This window comes from Ctenopharyngodon idella, chromosome 22, assembly GCF_019924925.1.
Source record: "Ctenopharyngodon idella isolate HZGC_01 chromosome 22, HZGC01, whole genome shotgun sequence".
NCBI lineage: Eukaryota > Metazoa > Chordata > Actinopteri > Cypriniformes > Xenocyprididae > Ctenopharyngodon > Ctenopharyngodon idella.
Genome location: NC_067241.1, coordinates 20748416 through 20768253, shown reverse-complemented (window position 1 = coordinate 20768253; position 19838 = coordinate 20748416). Strand labels below are relative to the sequence as shown.

At 39.2% G+C, this 19838-nt stretch overlaps 1 protein-coding gene across 1 annotated transcript; it reads right to left on the bottom strand.

Annotated features, from left to right (window-relative positions):
• Window positions 1–879: 879 nt before the first annotated feature.
• si:ch211-197l9.2 (protein SOGA1) lies at window positions 880–19838 on the bottom strand. Its single transcript, XM_051880892.1, is given in 12 exon segments — window positions 880–1926; window positions 4551–5922; window positions 6037–6080; window positions 9217–9468; window positions 9664–9825; window positions 10062–10148; window positions 11022–12140; window positions 12418–12483; window positions 15447–15602; window positions 17221–17289; window positions 17291–17446; window positions 18812–19838. Coding segments are annotated over 12 exon segments (4125 nt in total). The 5' UTR covers window positions 19307–19838; the 3' UTR covers window positions 880–1779.

The following is a 19838-nucleotide window of genomic DNA, read 5'->3' as shown; positions in this document are numbered from 1 at the left end:
AATACTATTTGGAAAATAATATTCAGTTACATTATTACGTTGTTTTATTGTAATACATATACATTATAGTACTAATTTATAGTAGTAATTTTTTATTATTAATTTTATTTTATTATTATTATTATTATTATTTTACATTTTTTAACACTGTTTTTTCTCTAAACTTTTCCACTGACCCCCTAACACTCGCAGTCCTGTGGGTACTTAATTTGAAATCCCTGGTGACCTGGTCTAGTCTACGTGAAACATTTACAAATATATCCCTGTATAGGCTAATATGCGCTTTATTACTAAAACGATTATTTTACATTACTTCGAGTTTGGTCAGGGGTTAGTTGTCACACTTTTTATTTCTGTGAATAGGTTCATTTTTTAAATTAAATTGCCAGATAAGCACATACCTATTTATGGAACAAAACAGCTATTTAATAAATTGTTTTTATTTTAAATGGAATATATAAATTATATATGGACACATAGCTCACTTATGTTTGCCTTTAGCTCGATATTCACTATGGTGTTATGCCACTGTTTACACACTAGGGGTCACTACCAATCTAAGAATCTAAAAAAAAAAAGTCCCCTCAGTAAAAAGGTTATTCTGTCCTGCACACAACTCAATATACAAAATGTTTGTAGATTAAAAGTAAAACTAATAAACTTCTCCTGCATTTATACGGCATTTTGGTATATACATCCGACAATTATTCAAAGATATCGTTTAAGGGATCTTACCTGGTGCTCCAATACACTATTATATCAACCCTTTTTTTGTTCTTGTCTATGCGTACTGTGATTGTGTGCATTTTAGTCTTATTAAATGTGAGTAAGCAGCTATCATAAAGACCTTCCCTAAAATGAAAACAGAAAAACTGACAATTTCTTCTGACAAATCGGGATGTTTTTAATCACACACAGAAATAAAAGTAATCAAAATCACAGGACTCAAAATCACTTACATTTTCATTACAAAAGTATTTTTTTCTTTGCTTTTGTGGTTACAGGCAGCTCTAGAGCAAAGCCTGGAACATCATTACTAGGGTGCAGCATCCTTAAATTAAGTAATAGGGACCAATTTAATAACATTTATTAACACGCCATATAAAGTATCACATTTCAAATAGTTACAATTCACAAAATTAGTCTCTGATTAAGGTGCTTGGCCCCCACAATTGTTGTTTGCAGCTATTAAACACAGATCATGTTACATTTAAGACAGCTATGAGAAACAAGTCACATTTATTAGGCATCTAATAACATTTAAACAATAATTTTTCTACAAACATGCTATTATGCATAAGATATTATAAAAAAAAACAATAGTAAATCATGTAACAGATAATTATTTTCAGATATGTTGCTTAATTATATTTATATAAAATTTAACAAGTCCATCAAGGGTCAAGAAAGTGAAAACTGGAGGGGATCTTGCTGGTATTGTGAACTCTTAACATCACTATTAATTCTGTACAAGCCCTATTTGTGCCTCTAGCAAATGTAGTCAGATTTGAAATGATAATGCTGGAGACATTTCCCTAACTCCAGGCCCAGAGGGCATCTTCAGACTTCTTTCATGTTTTTTTTTTTTAGAGGGAAATTCTGTGGAATGGATTTTAACATGGTAAAACAGAGCTGAAGGCAAAATCAAATTAACCAAAATATTTAATAAATACACAAAAAAGGGGCAGAGAATATGTAGAAATTTGTGAAGAGTCCATGCAGGCCTGCCAATCCCTGAAGGATCCGCACAAGGAGTGCACATGATGACTCTGCTTCCCATTAGGATAGAGGATCACCTTTACCACGAGATGAGGGGTTTTCGTGTTGGCGGGGCTTGTTCTGACTGTGTGCGTTCCGGAGGTTTTTTTGTGAGGGTCGAGCAAAGCAGGATGTCAAAGAGCGTGAGCTGCAGTCACAGGCTCCATCCTGGCAAAGAGAGGGGGGAAAGTAAGGAGATATTCTCAACTCAGCATTGATAAATTAAGTGACATTAAAGGAATAGTTCACCCAAAAATGAAAACTGTCCCATGATTTACTCACCCTCAAGCCATCCAAGGTGTATATGACTGTCTTCTTTCAGCCAGACACAATCAGAGTTATATTAAAAAATATCTTGGCTCTTCCAAGCTTTATAATGGGAGTAAATGGCATTTTTTGAAGCCCCAAAAAGTGCATCCATCCATCATAAAAGTAATCCATAGGGCTCCAGGGGGTTAATATATATGTTATAATTATGGATTTTTCTTACAAAAACGCATCGCTTCACTTCAGAAGGCTTTTATTAACCCCCTGGAGCCGTATGGATTACTTTTATGATGGATGGATGCGCTTTTTTGGGCTTCAAAAAAATGCATCATTCACTTCCATTATAAAGCTTGTAAGAGCTCCAATTGTGTTTAGCTGAAAGAGGATAGTCATATACACCTAGGATGGCTTGAGGGTGAGTAAATTATGGGATAATTTTCATGTTTGGGTGAACTATCCCTTTAAGACAGTGGAGGCAGCTCAGCTTTTTATGCATGCAATGATCTTGTCCCGCATTTCGTACTGTATTACAGTTTGGACTCAAACAAGTGATTGCTTAATCAAAAAACTTGAGATGTTGTATAATCGGGCTCTAAAAATAATAGCTAAGAAGCCAAACCAATGGCATCATTGTCATATTTTAAAAAAATGGAATATGCTTAGTTTTACAAATTTGAAAGATTTCTCATATATAAAATTATTTTTTAAATGTTTGCACAATAAGGCACCATCTGTTCTATGTAAACTGATAAAAAGACAAGATGTCACAGGTAGAACCACTAGGAGTACAGGGGGTGGAAACTGTAGGATTGATTTTCGGCAGAACCACACAAGGGCAAAGAGACTTTTCTGTAAAGGGCTCCCAACTCTGGAACATGTTGCCAAATGAGTTTAAAATAGTACATGATTTTAAGTCTTTTACATTGATGGTAAAGCGCTGATTTAAAACTAACCAGAGCTGTTCACATATTTAAAGGTGCAATATGTAAAATTTTCTGCCTGCTAGAGGCCTATTCGAAACAAAGGCGTAGCTTGATGACGCCAAGTTTGAGCGCGGAATCTTGGGACATGTGGTCTTCACCTCACAGCCGGTGGAAAAGAATTGAGATAGGACTCGGGAAGAAATCATGTTCATGGATGTGATTATTAATGTTACTGTAGTATGAAGCAGAGCAGGACCGAGTGTTGTGGGAGCTGAACGAGGCCGCTGGAGCGATTGCGCAACACACGCCTCACGAGCAGGAGAACTTTTATTATGCCACAGTCGCCGGCGCTGCTTCCGCTTTTCCGGTCATGAGTATGAGGTAACACAGCTCTGTTTATCATATTAGATACATTTGAGTGTGTTGAAAATGATGTTATAACGTTACTCTGTGCGTTCGCTCGGCGGCTGCTGTGAGACACTGTTACACACTTCAGTAAGCTAGATCGATATCAGAATATCATATTAAATGCTGGATGGCTTGTGTTGATAAATGGCATGGAATTAATTTTAAAACGTATTGTATGATGGAGAAAATGCTGTATTACTGTTACTAAAAATAAAGCTGCATCTGATTATGCTATGTTAGCCACTTCACAAAATAGTGTTTTTCTCTGAGGCATGGTAAAGCATGGTACTTGCAAAAAAATCAAGAATATTATATTTAAACAATAAGACTAAACGTGTTGAGCGATATAACAATAATTAGTTTTCTGTCTATAAATATATCAAAAGAGTTGTTCCCTTGTCTATTAAAACGTAATATATTAAAGCGGCTTTGGTGTTTCCATGGTTTCTACAAAATAAAACCGGAAACCGGAGGGTAACGCGGGTATGACGCAATTGACAGGCGACTCCTCACACGTCCCGGAGCCTTGGTTAAAATTGCAATTTTCTCATGATTTACAAATAGTTGGAAATATTTGGGATATTGTAAGTACTCAAGTGAACAAAATATATAACACTGGCCTAGTGGTTTTTGGATATTTTACTGCAAAATTCTTACATATTGCACCTTTAAATTTAATTATTGTTGTAGTTATCCATGTTACCAGGGTTGGAAGTATCCCTATTATAGGTATAGGTTATTTTGATGTTGTGTTCGATTTATTTTATGATTAGCAGTTTTTTTTTTTTAAAAAAGCCTTTCTAGGGACCCGAGATGCAAATTAGCTTATGCTATACTCTCGATGTACAATACGTATTTTCCAGTGTTGACTGGAATCATGCTTCTTTGTACTGTCCCTATTTAAATAAACGTATAAATAAAAAAAAAATTAAAAAAAATTGAGCGAGTCTAAATCACTAAGGCTGACTAAAAAGAGCCAGTTCATAAGAATCATTTGTTCATGACAAAACTTCATATGGATACACACAATGTTTTCCAAAGTGACTGGATTTTAAATGATTGACGCACAATTTCATTTTGCATTTGCGACCATTTTAGTCACAGTCTAGAGCCCTGACATATCATTCCCTCAACACCAAGCTTTCTATTTAGTTTACTGTCAAGTTTTTGAATAAGTTAAACTTTGCTACTAACCTCCAAGCCTTTGTTCCTGCTGATTGAACCCCTGTCGATTTGGCGCTGGGTTTGGGTCTGGCTCTGACACACTCCTTCATCTTTTTGGCTTTGTTTCATAAATCTGCGGTTCACGATTTTGGTGATGCTGTCATTTCTGACCAGTGGCACCGCTGGTATACGAGACGGGGGGTGCTCAGATTTCTTTGAACCCACCAGACCGATGTGATCCCTACGAGCCACTGGCGCTTTCTCCACCTCCGGGTTGGTTTTCTCTCCTCGACCACACACGTTACGCAGAAACTCCTGGACCAGACCGTACTTGTGGACTCCTACAGTTTTACGACCGCCAGGTTTATCGCTGACCTGCGTTGATACTGAGCTCGGCCTGCTAGATGTCGAAGCACGTTGAGACAGAGCCCACAAACCACGTTCCTTAGCTCCATAATCCAGCCTGGAGGAGGCGCTCAGAGATGAGGAAGAGGACAAAGAGGATGTAGTGAAGGAGGAAGAGGATGAGGGTGAAGTGGAAGAGGAAGACTTAGAGGAAAACGGAGAGGATGTGGAGTGTCTGCGCTGTATTTTCGGCGAGGTGGAATGTGGCTGAAACCGTTCTGTTGGACCAGGTACCCTTTCCAATGACGCTGACGTTTGCTGGGTTCTTGCGGAGACAAATGAAGTCACCCGGGGTGACCAGTGCTTTGCAGCATAAAGACATCGAGGGCCATCGGTCTGTAGCCCGATTGTGGTCACCTGTGGTTGGGATTGAGTTTGAGTTCCTGTACTCACAACACTCACCACATTGCTCCCAAACTCCTTTCCTCTTTTCCTCTCTAGAGGGCTGGACTGCGAGGTTTGAAGCACACTTGCTGTAATTTCCTTCATGTCATCACTCAAGTTGGCTGAGACGTCCAAGCTATTGAAAGCCAAGCGTGAAGGGGACGCAATACTGGAGGTCTGAAGACCTGAACAGGATGTAGAACTGATGACAGCTATTGAATTTCTCTCTGTCAAATTTTGGTGGTCAATCGGCATGCTACCTAGCCAGTTTTCATATGCAGAGACCCAGTCTTGGTTTACAAGGCCACAGGAAATGGCACTGAAATGTGGTTCCTGGCTCTCCTCACACTCTTCCTCCTCTCCTGCTACCAGAGAGCTCATCTGGATCCTTTTTGCTGATGGTGGGCTGAAATATATACGAATGCTGGTCCTCTCTGGAGCAGTGTGGCTTCTCTGGGTCAGCTCCTGGTTTAGGTTCAAACCAGGGAAACTGGAAGGCATGATAGGGCAGTCCCAAGTCTTACAGGCATCTTCTCTGTCCAGAAGGGCAGCTTCATGACTGAGGTACTTCCAGTTCTTGTTGGGTTTTGCTATGCCAGTTTTGAGAGTCATCCTGTTGGAACAGCAAACTCTATTAAGTAATTAATAAATCTCAAAAAAATGGAGAACTTTATTTGATAGATCATTTGAGATGAAATTACTCAGTGTGAAAACAAAAGAATCTGACCTTTCCATTTTTCCATCTTTGGTCATGATCTTATTCCTGGGGGACTGAAAGTGAGACAGAAAGATTATTATTTGTTCACTCATGATTAGTGTCATTTTAAATATGTAAAAATATTAAATAAATTACATTACATTTCAAATATATTACAACAAATACATGACAGGGGTTGGAAAATGAAACACCTGGTTTCAGACCACAATAATTTATTAGTATGGTGTAAGGGCCTCCTTTTGCAGCCAATATAGCATCAATTCGTCTTGGGAATGACAGATACAAGTCCTGCACAGTGGCCAGAGGGATTTTGAGCCATTTCTCGTCCAAAACAGTGGCCAGGTCACTATGTGATGCTGGTGGAGAAAACCTTTCCTGACTTGCTACTCCAAAAAACCCAGTAATAAAATATTAAATATTTAAATCTGGTAATAAAATATTAAATATTTAAATCTGTGCAGACCATGGGAGATGGTCCACAAGACCACAAGTCTTGCTGTGTGTATTGGTGCATTATCATACTGATTCACAGCACCCCCTTCAGGGTACAATGTTTCGACCATCAGGTGCACATGGTCCACCAGAATGGTTCGGTAGTCATTGGCAGTGACGCACCCACCAATCACAGTAGGGAATGCCATGATATTGCAGCCCAATCCATCAATGATCCACCCCCATTCTTCATTCTGGGTGTTAAGCCTCTTTGGGGCTTCTCCACACCGTAACTCTCGCTAATGTATGAAAGACAGTGAAGGTGGACTCATCAGAGAACAATACATGTTTCACATTGTCCACAGCCCAAGATGTGCACTGTGTTGGCACCAGTGAAACTGACATTTGGCACTGGCACGAATGACCAAAGGTTTGGCTATAGCAGCCCGACCATGAATATTGACTCCCGATGAACATTTTTGGTGGAAACAGGAGAGTTGAGGTGCGCATTTGGGCAGTGATTTGGGCAGCTGTGGTATTTTTTTTTTTGGATACAATCCAGGTTAATACCCGGACATCCCTTTCAGACAGCTTCCTCTAGCGTCGACAGTTACTCCTGTTAGATGTGGTTTGTCCTAAATGGTGGTATGCCAATAATACCCTGGATATCATAGCTCTCAATACACCAAAAAGACTTACTGTCCTGATCACCGATGAGCCAGCAAGACACGCACCAACAATTTGTCCTCTTTTGAACGCTAATATGTCTCGCATTATGTTGTGTGGATTGCAATATTTTATGTACAGCTGTGCTAATTCAGCCTTCACACTCTGCTCTTACTGATGGAAGTGAAGATTGGTCACCAGGCCGCGCATATATATAGGCGTGAAACCTCCAACACTATATTGGCCAGTGTTTTAGTTCCAGCCCCTGTATGTAGTATAGAAAATATTGTACCTGTACAGCAATATGACCTTTCAACAGAAAAATATCTCTAAGTGAATCATTTTGAGACAGGGAATCCTTCTACTATTACTTAGGGATGAGCATTTTAAGATGCACTATAATCACTGTCTTATTTAGGGAAAGTGTGTCAGGGAGACTGTTAGGGATTACAGAAAAGAAAACAGCAAGAAAACGCTTTGATCAAGAGAATAAAAAACGGAAAAATTCCTCTGCACTCCAATCCAGGCTTTACTTAACCCCATCAAAGAACTGTCACTGTCTACATTCCAATTTTATTCTTAGCATCTATGATAATGAACAGACAATTTGTTCAAAGGGAACAATGAAACTGCTGTCAACTTGGAGGACAACAATTTAAAATCATGTTGTTTTAAAATAGAAGGTAACATCTTATGCATTTGATCCTCTGAATAATGCTTACTCATTCCTCTCTCTCCTCCTTTCCCTCAGCCCTGCACAATGTTACCCCCGTTTACTGTAAAGGAAAGTAAACTCCTTATTTGAACTTCGGCTGAGCCTTGATAAGTGTCTCTGTGGTCACTGTGGTTTGGCTAAGCCTTTTTCAGAGTCAGAAGTTGTGATTGAAGCTGATGCCTGTGCTCCGCCTGCTGTCCTACAGTCCCAAAAGGGGATTAGCCTAAATTCTGTTGCCATGCGGCCCTTTAACTCACACACACTCACGGGACTGTCTCAGATCTCTGACCTCTGTTGCTTTAGGACTGTGAAACAAAGCCATTTGGCGAGTATTATAAATTAGTATAATGCATAAGCCTAATTAGATAGAATAGTTAGAGTATTATAAATTGCATTGGGGATTTTAATTATTTTAATAATGATAGTTCAGACTTCAGGTAGCAGTGAGCATGCATACACTACTGTTCAAACATTCGGAGTTAGTAAGATTTTAAGATGTTTTTGAAAGAAGTCTCTTACGCTCACCATGGCTTCATTTATTTCATTTAAAATACAATAAAAACAGCAATACTGTGAAATATTATTACAATTCAAAATAGCTGTTTTCTGTTTGAATATGTTTTAAAATGTAATTTATTCCTTTGATGGTAAAGCTGAATTTTCAGTAGTTACTCATTACTTTAGTGTCCCATGATTCTTCAGAAATCATTTTAAAATGCTGACTTGGTGCTCAAAAACATTTCTTATTATTATCAATGTTGAAAACGGTTGAGCTGCTTAACATTTAGTTGGAAACTGTGATTATTTCATAAATAAAAAGTTGTCACTTTTCACCAGTTTGATGCATCCTTGCTGAATAAAAGTACAAAAAAAAAATCTCACTGACCCCAAAAGTTTGAAAGACAGTGTAGGTCGCGAAAAAAATTTGTCACTAAATAGTGGAAACAGGTAAATATAAATATTAATAGAATTAAATTCATTAACACTAGTTATTGCATTAGATATCATGAACTAATGAAAATATGCTAATTTCTACATACACTAATATATTTTTAACATTTTGAAACGAGATAAATTAACATTAGTTTATTAGAATTATGAATAAACATGAATTAACAGTAGATTAACCTCGATTAATAAATGCTTTAAAAATGTTTCTTGTTGTTTTAATACCTAATGCACTAATAATGTTAACCAATTGAACTACAGTATATAATAATTATAAATTATAGTTCTATGTAGAACTTTAATGGAAAGTGTTACCAATTAAATAATAGTTGATCCAAAAACAATGAACAATTGCGTCTAGGTAGACCTTTTTTGATTATTGACGTTGCAAATTATAATTCAGTGTATTACACAAATACTTTGCATACCTGCATTTTTCTATTTTGCTTTGCTGTCTTCGACCTTTCACACTCTAGACGCACATGGTTCAGGTGTTCTAGCAGTTCCTGCCGCTCAGAGCTCCAGTTGCTCTCACGGACCTTCAGCTGTCTTGTCAGGTCCATGACTGCAGTGTAGGACTCGGCTAACAGGTGCTGAAGCTTCTCAACGTGGTCCTTCTGCAAAGCCGCATTCAGGTCTGATGGACCCTTTATTCCTGCCTTCCCAGCTGGATCCTCCAGCTATAAACAAACACAATCAACTATAAAACGATGATGGTGACTTTTCTGCTTTTTTAATTTCATAAAGCTTTTTTAAGTCCCTACAGGTCCTAGAAGAGGCGATGACAGAGAAAGAAGAGGCGATGACATGAGAACCAGGCAACAGGTTTATCGATGCTCTCTGAAGGGAATTTACACTGATATTCTGGTTCTCACCCTGCTTATGAGGCTCTTGAGCTCTGTACACTCCACGGCCCACGCTGCTTTGGCGTTTGCAAACTGCCGGACGACAAACTGGGCTGCCCTGTACTGCTCCCAAAGTTCAGAGAACAGATCCTGCAGTGCTGTCCTCAGGTCTGTCAGCAGGGCATTGCTCACCTGAGAGAGGAACACATGGGGCTAAATGGACACTGGGCAATGGGAATTTATCTTCCCCTGTTGCCCATTTTCAAAAATGCTATTGGGCTAATCTATGTTCAACTACAGTATATTTTGAAAATATTATTAATGAAGTTTTTTATTGCATACGCATTTATAGATAGTGTTGTAACATGTCTACCAAAAGTGTTTGATTATATTATTGTTACCTTAGTAATCCTCATTCTTTTTCATACCTGAGTGTCGCATTTCTCTTGAAGATTGTTCTTGCATGCTCTTGACTCTATATCCTTTAGGAGATGAATTTCATTCTGACAATAAATCTGAAATTAAAAGATATATCATATAACTTGGTGTTTCTGAGTGAAATAAACTTACACCCTTTGAATATTTGAATATTTATATAATTATTTTCATAAAATAAGTGAAATGTAAGACATGCAATGTGTGAAAAATGCATAATTATAGAGAAATTATATATAAAAATGTATTGAGCATAATTTCCAATTTTCTCAGATTATCTCTATATATTAGCTCAAATAATGCAAAGCATGTGAAATATTATGGACAGTAACTGTGCATATTTAGGTTACATTAAATGGTAAAAAAAAAAAGATTTGATGGGAATATATGTATAGATATATCGTTGAACATTGTTAGTTGGCAAATTAAATAAATGAAAACTTTTGGGATTTCACAGAGCCCAAAAAGTGCCCAAAGTTGATGAAGCACCCAACTACATTATGCTGTTATTTCAACTGTGAATAAGAATTCGGTCCCACTTTATATTAGGTGGCCTTAACTACTATGTACTTACATCAAGAAATAAGTACAAAGTACTTATTGTGTTCATATTGTATTGCAAAACACTTTTGCTGTGAATGAGGTGGGATATGGGTAAGGTTAGGGACAGGTTTGGTGGTATGGATAAGTTTAAGGGTGGGTTAAGGTATAAGGGATGGGTCAACAGTGTAAGTATAAATGTAACTGCAGAAATTGATTACAGATGTAAGTACAATGTAAAAACATGTATGTACACAATGAGTGCATTGTATCAAATGATTCATTTAAATGTAAGTACAGTAGTTAAGGCCACCTAATACAAAGTGGGACAAGAATTCCTATAAAGAAAATCTTATCCATCTCCATCAATAAAGATGCATAACCACAGCAGCAAATGTTGTTGCCCAATTTACCTCAAACAGGTTCTTTCCGTCTCCGTTGGGTCTCTCTCCCTGCCGCCACTGCTGGATGAACCATCGGAGCTGCAGAGTGAGCAGCACTAAGCTGTCCTGGTTACTTCCTTCACATTGACGTTCTTGATTTGTTGCATCCTCTTTCATTATACTTAAATCTTCACCAAAATGTAATATATTCTTTTCTGTAACGGGCCCAGTGTGCTCTGAAGTGGAGCTTGACAGCACCTCCAACTTTTCCACAAGAGCACGCAGCTGGGCTTGTAACACTTCTAGTCCATTGGTCAAGGGACTCAACATGGGGTCCAGAAGCCATTGATGTGTCTTGCACTGAGGATCTACTGTCGTTTTGCTTAGGTAAGGGCCACCAGGAGTGGTCTTATGGGTACATGTAGGTGATAGGCCATTTTTAGCTGGGGCTGTCAGGAGCTGGATAGTTGATCTGACAAGCAACGCCTGGTCATGGATGGCAAGAAGACCTTCTAGATCCTTCACACCAAATGTGCAGTCAGACTTGCATTGAGCTTGTCCATCTTCCTCTTTAGTCTCTGCAAAAAGCTCCTGTTCCCCACCGATCGGCCCTTCTCTGTGCATGTGGATAGAAGAGTTCTCCATATGTTCTTCCTCTGCATGCATCTGGTTCTCCTGCATACTATTGTGGATAGTCAATGCATCTGCTTTCTCTTTACCATCCAGACATCCACCTCCAAGAACCTCCTCCTGCTCCCCAGTGCGAAGAGTCATTGCTAACCCTTCACCGGCCCCCTTCACCATCTCCTCTTCTTCCAGGCTTCCTCCTCCTCGTTCACGCAGTTCACTCATCTCTGCCCGCAAGCCACGGTTCTCCACCTCTAGCTCCACTATTCGACGACTCAGCAGCGTAGCTTCCTCTTCCACCAGCCGCAAGTGAACTTTGACCTCTGCTTCTCGGGTATGGGCGGAATTAGTCGTGCCTGCTGCAGCCTGGTTTTCATCCACCTCACCGTAAAGCAGACGGTATTTGGCAAGCTCTTCCCGCATCGCCTCACTTTCCAGGGCCATCTTTGTTAGCTTCTTGCACATGAGTGCAGATTCCTCTTTGGCAAAGTGGAGCTGGCATTTCAAATCAGCACTGTCATCCTGTAGAGAACACAGGTGTGTTAAAATGGCTGGCATATACTTTTACTAATACATAAACACAGCAAGGCTACCTTGGCTATCATCACCATGTCTAACAGGGTTCTGTGCCACTAATAACTGAATTGTGATTGCATTTTAAAATCCTGTTCAATTGGATGGATAGATAGATAGATAGATAGATAGATAGATAGATAGATAGATAGATAGTGGATAGATAGATAGACCAGCACCAACCTTTACAAATCAATCGGTTACACTAATGTAACTTCTAACTCACCTGTGGAGAGAGTTTCTTTTCACTCTTGCCTGATGTTGATCTCAAACTTCTTCTCTTCAGAGAATTCTGTGGATGCACCATATCCATAATAAGTCTAAACACATTTTAACAGCTTATATAACAGCATACTATGGCCATTGCAATTTGTCCCTTAAGATGATGTCCTCCTATGGGCATAAGTATTCAATTGAGTTATATTCATCATAGTTGTTATTTTCCATCATACCACTGTCCAATGCATTCCAATATCCAATGAAATGTGTGACTGTAAGGAAAGTATGCACCTAATAAACACACTTAATCATGTTCGTGTGAGGTGGCAAGAACTCCAACTCTATTACTCCTCCAAACATCCATACTGCTCCAAGTATGTCAAGAATGCTGGCTAGAGTCAGTCTATCTGTCTGCTGCTTTGTCTGGGAGAATCAAACCCTTAAAAGTACAAAGAGCAGAGGAGGAGCATGTAGTCTCCATATTGACTTCTTTAAATGTTAAAAATAACTTCATTGATTCAATCCAAACCAAGACTAGACTGTCGTAATTTAACTGTAACACCAAGATAAATGTCTTTTAAAGGGGTCCTTTAAATATGATTTTAACTTTAGTTAGTGTGTAATGTTGCTGTTTGAGCATAAACAACATCTGCAAAATTACGATGCTCAAAGTTCAGTGCAAAGGGAGATATTTTCTTTTAGAGAAATCGCTTTTTAAGGACGCTATTTCACACTTTTTCACTTTTTAAAAACAAACTGGTGGTAGGGATTACAACGAGCTTCTTCCTGGGTTGGTGACATCACAAACCCCAAGATTTGCATAAACCCTGACCCTGGGAACACGCAACAAAGGGGGTGAGGCCATGTTGGGCTGCTTTAGATAAGAGGAAGAGTTGTTGTAATAGAGTGTTGTTGACATGCCGTCATTTTCTTCCTGAGTCTCTCCATCAGTGTGCAATTCCGGTTTGAACAAGGTAAAGGTGCGGTCACACTGCACTTTTTATTCCATTGACTTCCATTCAAACGCATGCGAATGCATCAGACCGGAAACGCAAGCTCGTGCGAAAATTTTCGCATTTCGCTGCGTTCCAAAGTTCAAGTTTGGTGAACTCTGACCTGCGAATTCGCATCACGTGAAGACGTGCGACCAGTAGAAGATCGATTCGTCACGGCATGACCTCTTGGCTGAATTAATAGAATGATATTTTTGCAGTAAAGTCGAGTAGGTTGTATATTTTTACATTTTGAATGTATTACTTTAAGTTATGTGTTGAATTCATGTTTATAAAAAAGACGCTGTAGACCGTGACGTTATATCACAACCATTACAGCATCCGAAGAAATTTTGCACGTTCAAAGTCTAGTGTGACCGCGGCTTAAGGCTGAACACCGTTACTGACAATAGTCATTTTGGCTGCGGGAGATTCTCCAGCTTTGTTGTTGTTGAGCAACCAAGTGCAATCTGTTAAAGCTCCGCCCTCTTCTGGAAAAGGGGCCGGGAGCAGCAGCTCATTTGCATTTAAAGGGACACACACAGAAACGCTGTGTTTTTGCTCACACTCAAATAGGGGTAAATTTGACAAGCGATAATAAATTATATGTGGGGTATTTTGAGCTGAAACTTCGCAGACACATTCTGGGGACACCAGAGATTTATATTACATCTTGTAAAAGGGGCATTATAGGTCCCCTTTAAAAGTACAGCTTGTTGCTTTTGAGATTATAAATCAAGATTGCAAAAAGATTTTTGATGAGTAAAGTGTTCATATGTAAATCATCATGTTTCAGGTAGTGTCAGGCTCACACCAGGCCTTGATAATCTGGTTGTAGCTGATTTGTTCTGCTGGTGAGGATCAGGAATGGGCAGCAGCTGTCTGAGCTGAGCTGCTGGGATCCACTTCTAAGCACTGAATCCTGGATTAAACTGAATGCGTGCCGTTATTAAAGACCTACAGGCCTTCATTGCCAATAAAAATTAACTTTTTTTCTGTGCATTATGTTGGTATAATGATGGCAAACACTATTTTTTATTAATATGAGATAGTGAAAGTAAAGAACATGGCTTGTTGCTAGTATTTTTAGTACATATGTCGTAACTTCACGTCATAAGACCCACATTTAAGCATATGATATCTGGCTTGCAGCCAGGGTTGGACAACGACAAGGATCTCCCCTTCAGAAGTGGTTGGTTTCTCACTCTCTCTTCACTCTTGTCTTTCAATTGCCCCATTTTTTTTTCACTTCTCCCCCTCATGCATCCACAAGTGAGAATGACAGCTGTGGTTTGAATTCAGACCCTTAGGTCATTCTATGCCCTACCCAAGCAGTCAGCTGTCGGTTACACCCACTACATACAGTTGGGGTGAAGGTCAGATTGTAATCCTAACGGCATCACAAAATTAAGTCTACGCAACAAACAAGAATTGCTGTAAAGTGATACATACAGTATATAGTGATATAAGGGACATATATAAAGGACGTACAGTACATATTTGCATTTAAAAGTTTGGGGTCAGTAATTTAATAATACTTCTATTCAGCAAGGATGCATTCAATTTTTCAAAAGTGACAGTAAAGACATTTATAATGTTACAACATATTTCTATATTTCAAGTAAATGCTGTTCTTTTAAACTTTATATTCATCAAAGAGACCTGAAAAAAATGTATCACGGTTTACTCAAACATTTTAAGCATAGCCACTGTTCTTCACATTGATAATAAGAAGAAATTTTGACAACAGTACGTTTCTTGAACACCAAATCAGCATATTAGAATGATGTGACACTGACTGAAGACTGCTGAAAATTCAGCTGTGCCATGACAGGAATAAATTTCATTTAAAATATATTAAAATAGAAAACTGTTATATTAAATTGTAATAATATTTCACAATATCACTGTTTTTAAGGTCCAATAAATGCAGCCTTAGTGAGCATAGTCAGAATTGATTTTGACTTCTTTCAAAAACAATTAAAAATCTTGCAGAAACTAAACTTTTGAATGGTAGTGTGTGTGTTTTTTGTGGTCGAAGCACCTGTGATTTGTCCATCTCAGCCTGCAGGACTTGCTTCGCCACCTCCAGATCCTGCAGCCGTTCACGCAGCTCCTCATTTTCCCATTCTAGCCTTGAATTTTTCTTTTGAATGACCTCAAGTTCGCTGTGCAGGCGAAGGGAGACGCTTTTTGCCACCTGGGAAAACAATATTCATATAGAGTTAAGTAAATACACTGCAAACCATGTGTCAGTGCTAACTATCCACAAAAACGTTGATGTTAATATGATAATGATCTTATGCCATTCCATTCCCTTGGAGAATATTACTAGACACAAGAAGCTCTATTTAAAGAAAATAAATATCTGAAACTTTAAAGGGAACATTGCAAAATGAGGATTAAGTTACCGTGTTTCAGCTGTGGTTTGTGACATTGAGGATGCGAGGAAGTGAAGTGATAAGTTAATCATTTTGCATTCAATATGGGTCGCCTCCTTTGCTATCCTTTGTAAAGCACTCATCCTCTACATGCTCAAGGGGTTGCTAACAATTGCTAATAATGCCAAGGGAAAACTGTTTAGAGTACATGTGATTATGCCATTGCAATCAGCGCATGACTTTTCTTTTTTATAGCGCAGGGCGATTATTATCAGTATTGAATTCCAGGACCTACTCCACAATCTTGGATTTCTCTGTGAAAAATGTAAGTTAATGATGAAAATGTGGAGTAGAGCAGACATTGAAAAGGATGCTGTGAGATATCAGTTTGCAGGACACTCCCGTGGGGGTTGTTAAGGACTGAATAACTTGAAGGAGCGCTGGTGAGGACGCTGAGCAGTGGACTGGACACACACACTGGCCCAGTTTGTGAAAAGAGGGTATCTATTTCTCTCACATGCCTTTAAAATAGACTGGTCATGGACATGCCCACAACACACACCAGCAGCTGTGCTTGAATACTTCCCCTCTCAGATACTGTGGCTATAGTCCTTGACACATATACCATCCATACACACGCAAATTCACACACTCTTTCATTCAACCTTGATTCCTGAGTAATACTTCACGTTGTGTTTCTGCAAAACAACATTTTTACACTTTACTCAGTGCAAACAAAGAGCCTGGAAGAAACCTGAGGAGTTTGTTTTGTATAGTCTGGAGGAGGCAGATTTCAAAAGAAAAGAGACATTTTATATGGGTCACCCTGCTGTGTAGATTGGTTTTTAATTTGTAACGTTCCTACACAAGCTCTGTCGCTGATTGGCTGAGAAGTTTAAACCAAAAAATGCTTATGCTGTGAGTGGCCCACCACAAATTGAGCTACACCGATTGTCTGCCAAACAGAAAACCGAGGGTTTTTCTACTCATTTTACCAGTTGGACCAACTCCAAAAATAAAACCACTCTCAACACATGTCAAACTATAAAGCAAAGTGATATTTTCGCTCTCACTAAGCCCTTAGTAACACAATTTGGGTCACAAACCACAATGGAAAGATTACACAATCCATCTGAGTGCATGCTGATTCATAAAAACAGAGTTTTGACTCATATAATGACTTACTATTCGACATTTAATTGGCACTAAGCGTTAAGCAATTTTGATAAACATCCTGTCCTGATGAATGCCACGGATGGACTGCATCCAAAACCCTAACAGTGGTTTTCCTGTACACACACCACTGTAGCTTAATTGCACCCAAATCATGAGGGAAATATTTATTTAATTACAACCTGAATGTCAGTCCTCATACAAGTACTTTCTCACACAAACACACTCAACATCAGCAAATCATGACTGTAAGCACATCCTCACCCTAATATCATGCTCAAGCGTTCTGATAAGCTCCCCGTCGACCTGTCCCGTCTGGGCTACGCGCAGGCTGCCGTCTCTCCGCTTTCCTGAGTCGGTACTGTAAGATGCGACAGGCCTTATTGGCCTGTTCCAGCTGCTGTCGGAGTTCCTGCAGCTGGTATACATCCTCCTCCATGTACATGTCTCTCATCTCCAGCATCTCTGAGCGCAGCTCCTCCATTTCGTCCTGAAAAGACAGCCAAAAATGGTCTATGTAAACTTCCTCAATATTGTGGCAGTATTGCGCCTACCATAAATGTCTTGAAATTAAACTTTTTGGAAGACATGAGAAAAATGTATGCATTCTACTTAGTCTAATGCATATGTGTTTGTGCATGAAAGAGTGTTTCTTATATCACTTTTAATTTTGGCCTCCAACCAATTCGTCCAAGCCAGCATTGGCCTTATGTGTCGAGTGCCAGAATGCTGTGCGCATTAACCCACAGAACCAGAGGCGCATGCCAAGATTGACGCACTGTACTTCTTGTCGCTTTCAGGGATGCATTGCTGGCACTTCTGTTGACTTCTTGATTTCTACTGAGACAACTTGCACTTAATCTTGTTCTCTCTGTGAACATGTCAGAGACAATGAGGGATGACACAAGCCAATTAGCGAAAGTGTAATCTTCTAAGAAGAAAGTAAATCTTACAGTATAAGCCATATCACGTGCAGTTTATTTTTGCTTTGTTTATGTGCCTGTTCAAATATGTTTAAGTGTAGCAGACAATGTTAACAAGCATGATGTATTCTGAAACAGATCAGGGTTTGTTTTAAATCTCTCTCAGAATTACGGTACATAGGCCTACAAACCACAGGGGGAACTATGGGTTTTGTTTCATAAGGGAACGCATATGTATATTGCAAATATTTTTAAATACCAAAAAATGTCCTAAGCACAATTTATTTTCTTCCTTGAAAAGTTTGCCAAATTAGGTTTATGTCTCTTTGGAAAAATCATGTCATGAGCTTAAACTGTTTTTTGAACATTGTAACTGGTTTGTAACCGGTCCAAGGTGGATTACCAGCTCTAAACAGCTTGATCAAGCTCTAGATCAATAGTCCAGCACATCATATGACATGGTTTATGCCATATTAGCTCATAAAAGTATGATGCTTAATAATGATAATCCATCAAAACCGGCTGTTACAGTTAAGATACCTGAAACAGACCCACACAAATAAATAAACACACTTTTGCAACAATACATAGTTTTGTAATTACTATCCAGTCATCTTTAAAAAAGCTACTACTGTATGTTTATGTTTCAGAAAAGCATTGTCAATTGGTAATCATCCATATGCACTCAATGAGATCTGTTAGATGCTTGACAATGTCCTCTAAGATGATGTCAGATAAATTAAAACATGTTCACTACGACAAATGACCTTTGTGGCAATTATAAATGATTGCCTCCTGATATTTAAAGGGCAGTTTATCATCAAACATATCCCACTTTACATGAACTCCCCCTAGTATAATTTACACCATGCAAAAATTATTATTTGCAAACAAATCAATAACGAATTAATGTATCAATCAATCAATCTCACCTTTAAATATTCATTTTCCGATCTCAGGTCGTCAATCTCTCTCAGCAGATCCTCATGCACCCCATCAGTAAAGTCTCCAGTCAGATCCGAAAATGCCACAGATGCGCTCAAGTTCAAGCGACTATCCAGGGAAACGTAGGACCTCTGGTCTCCAGGAGAGATGCTTCCCTCGCCGAAGCCAAACCCCGGAGACAGGGTGGCACTGATCAGGTCATCATCTTCTCTATGTTCTGATATTTGCTCAGCTAAATCGTCCATCATCTCTTCGTCGGTTCCTCCGTGACAGACCTCACCACACTGGGCATCAGTGGACTGCTTCTGCTCCTCAGATGCGTCCGAGATCTCAGAGCTGCTGTCCGTGGAAGACAGTTTCCCCGTAGCACAGCCAGAGTCCTTACTCAGGTCATCAGACGTGATGCTTCCATCCGATAGCTTTCTTCTCCCGGATGATTTACTGCGATTGCTTTCGGAGCGTTTTCTCGACTCTGGTTTCATCTCCTTTTTCCCAGCATAGATGTTTGGCGTGACAGATAATCCACGCTTTGGTTTCTTGGAGTGAATCTCCTTAGTCTTGTTCTGTGAGGGTGCTGGGGCTGATTTTAGAGTACGCGTTCGCCTGAGGTTGTTTTGACGTCATGTGTTGCACATGATGCCGGTGGATTTGTCTTGACTGCTGGTGGCTGCTCGCGTCTCCACAGGCTTTATCCTGCCCGTCCCGTCCATGATGGGATGAGCGTGCAGTAGACTCAGGATTCGCCTCAACTTTTGTCTTTGTCATTGTCGGCGTTCAAAGATGAGAATCTCCTCTTATTCACCTTTCATTGCTTATCCTATGTGAAAAAAATAAAGACAATTCTGAATGTTTATGTTTCCAGGCAGTAATGAGATGAATAATGCCAGTAGAATCCACTGAAGAGTTTGTGTGAGATGAGGTAAAGTTAAGGTAAATCCGAGTAAAGCCGTTAGTCTAGTGGTTGAGTGAATATCTCTACTGTGTGTGTGGCCATGTGCTTTAAAAACTCTAAAA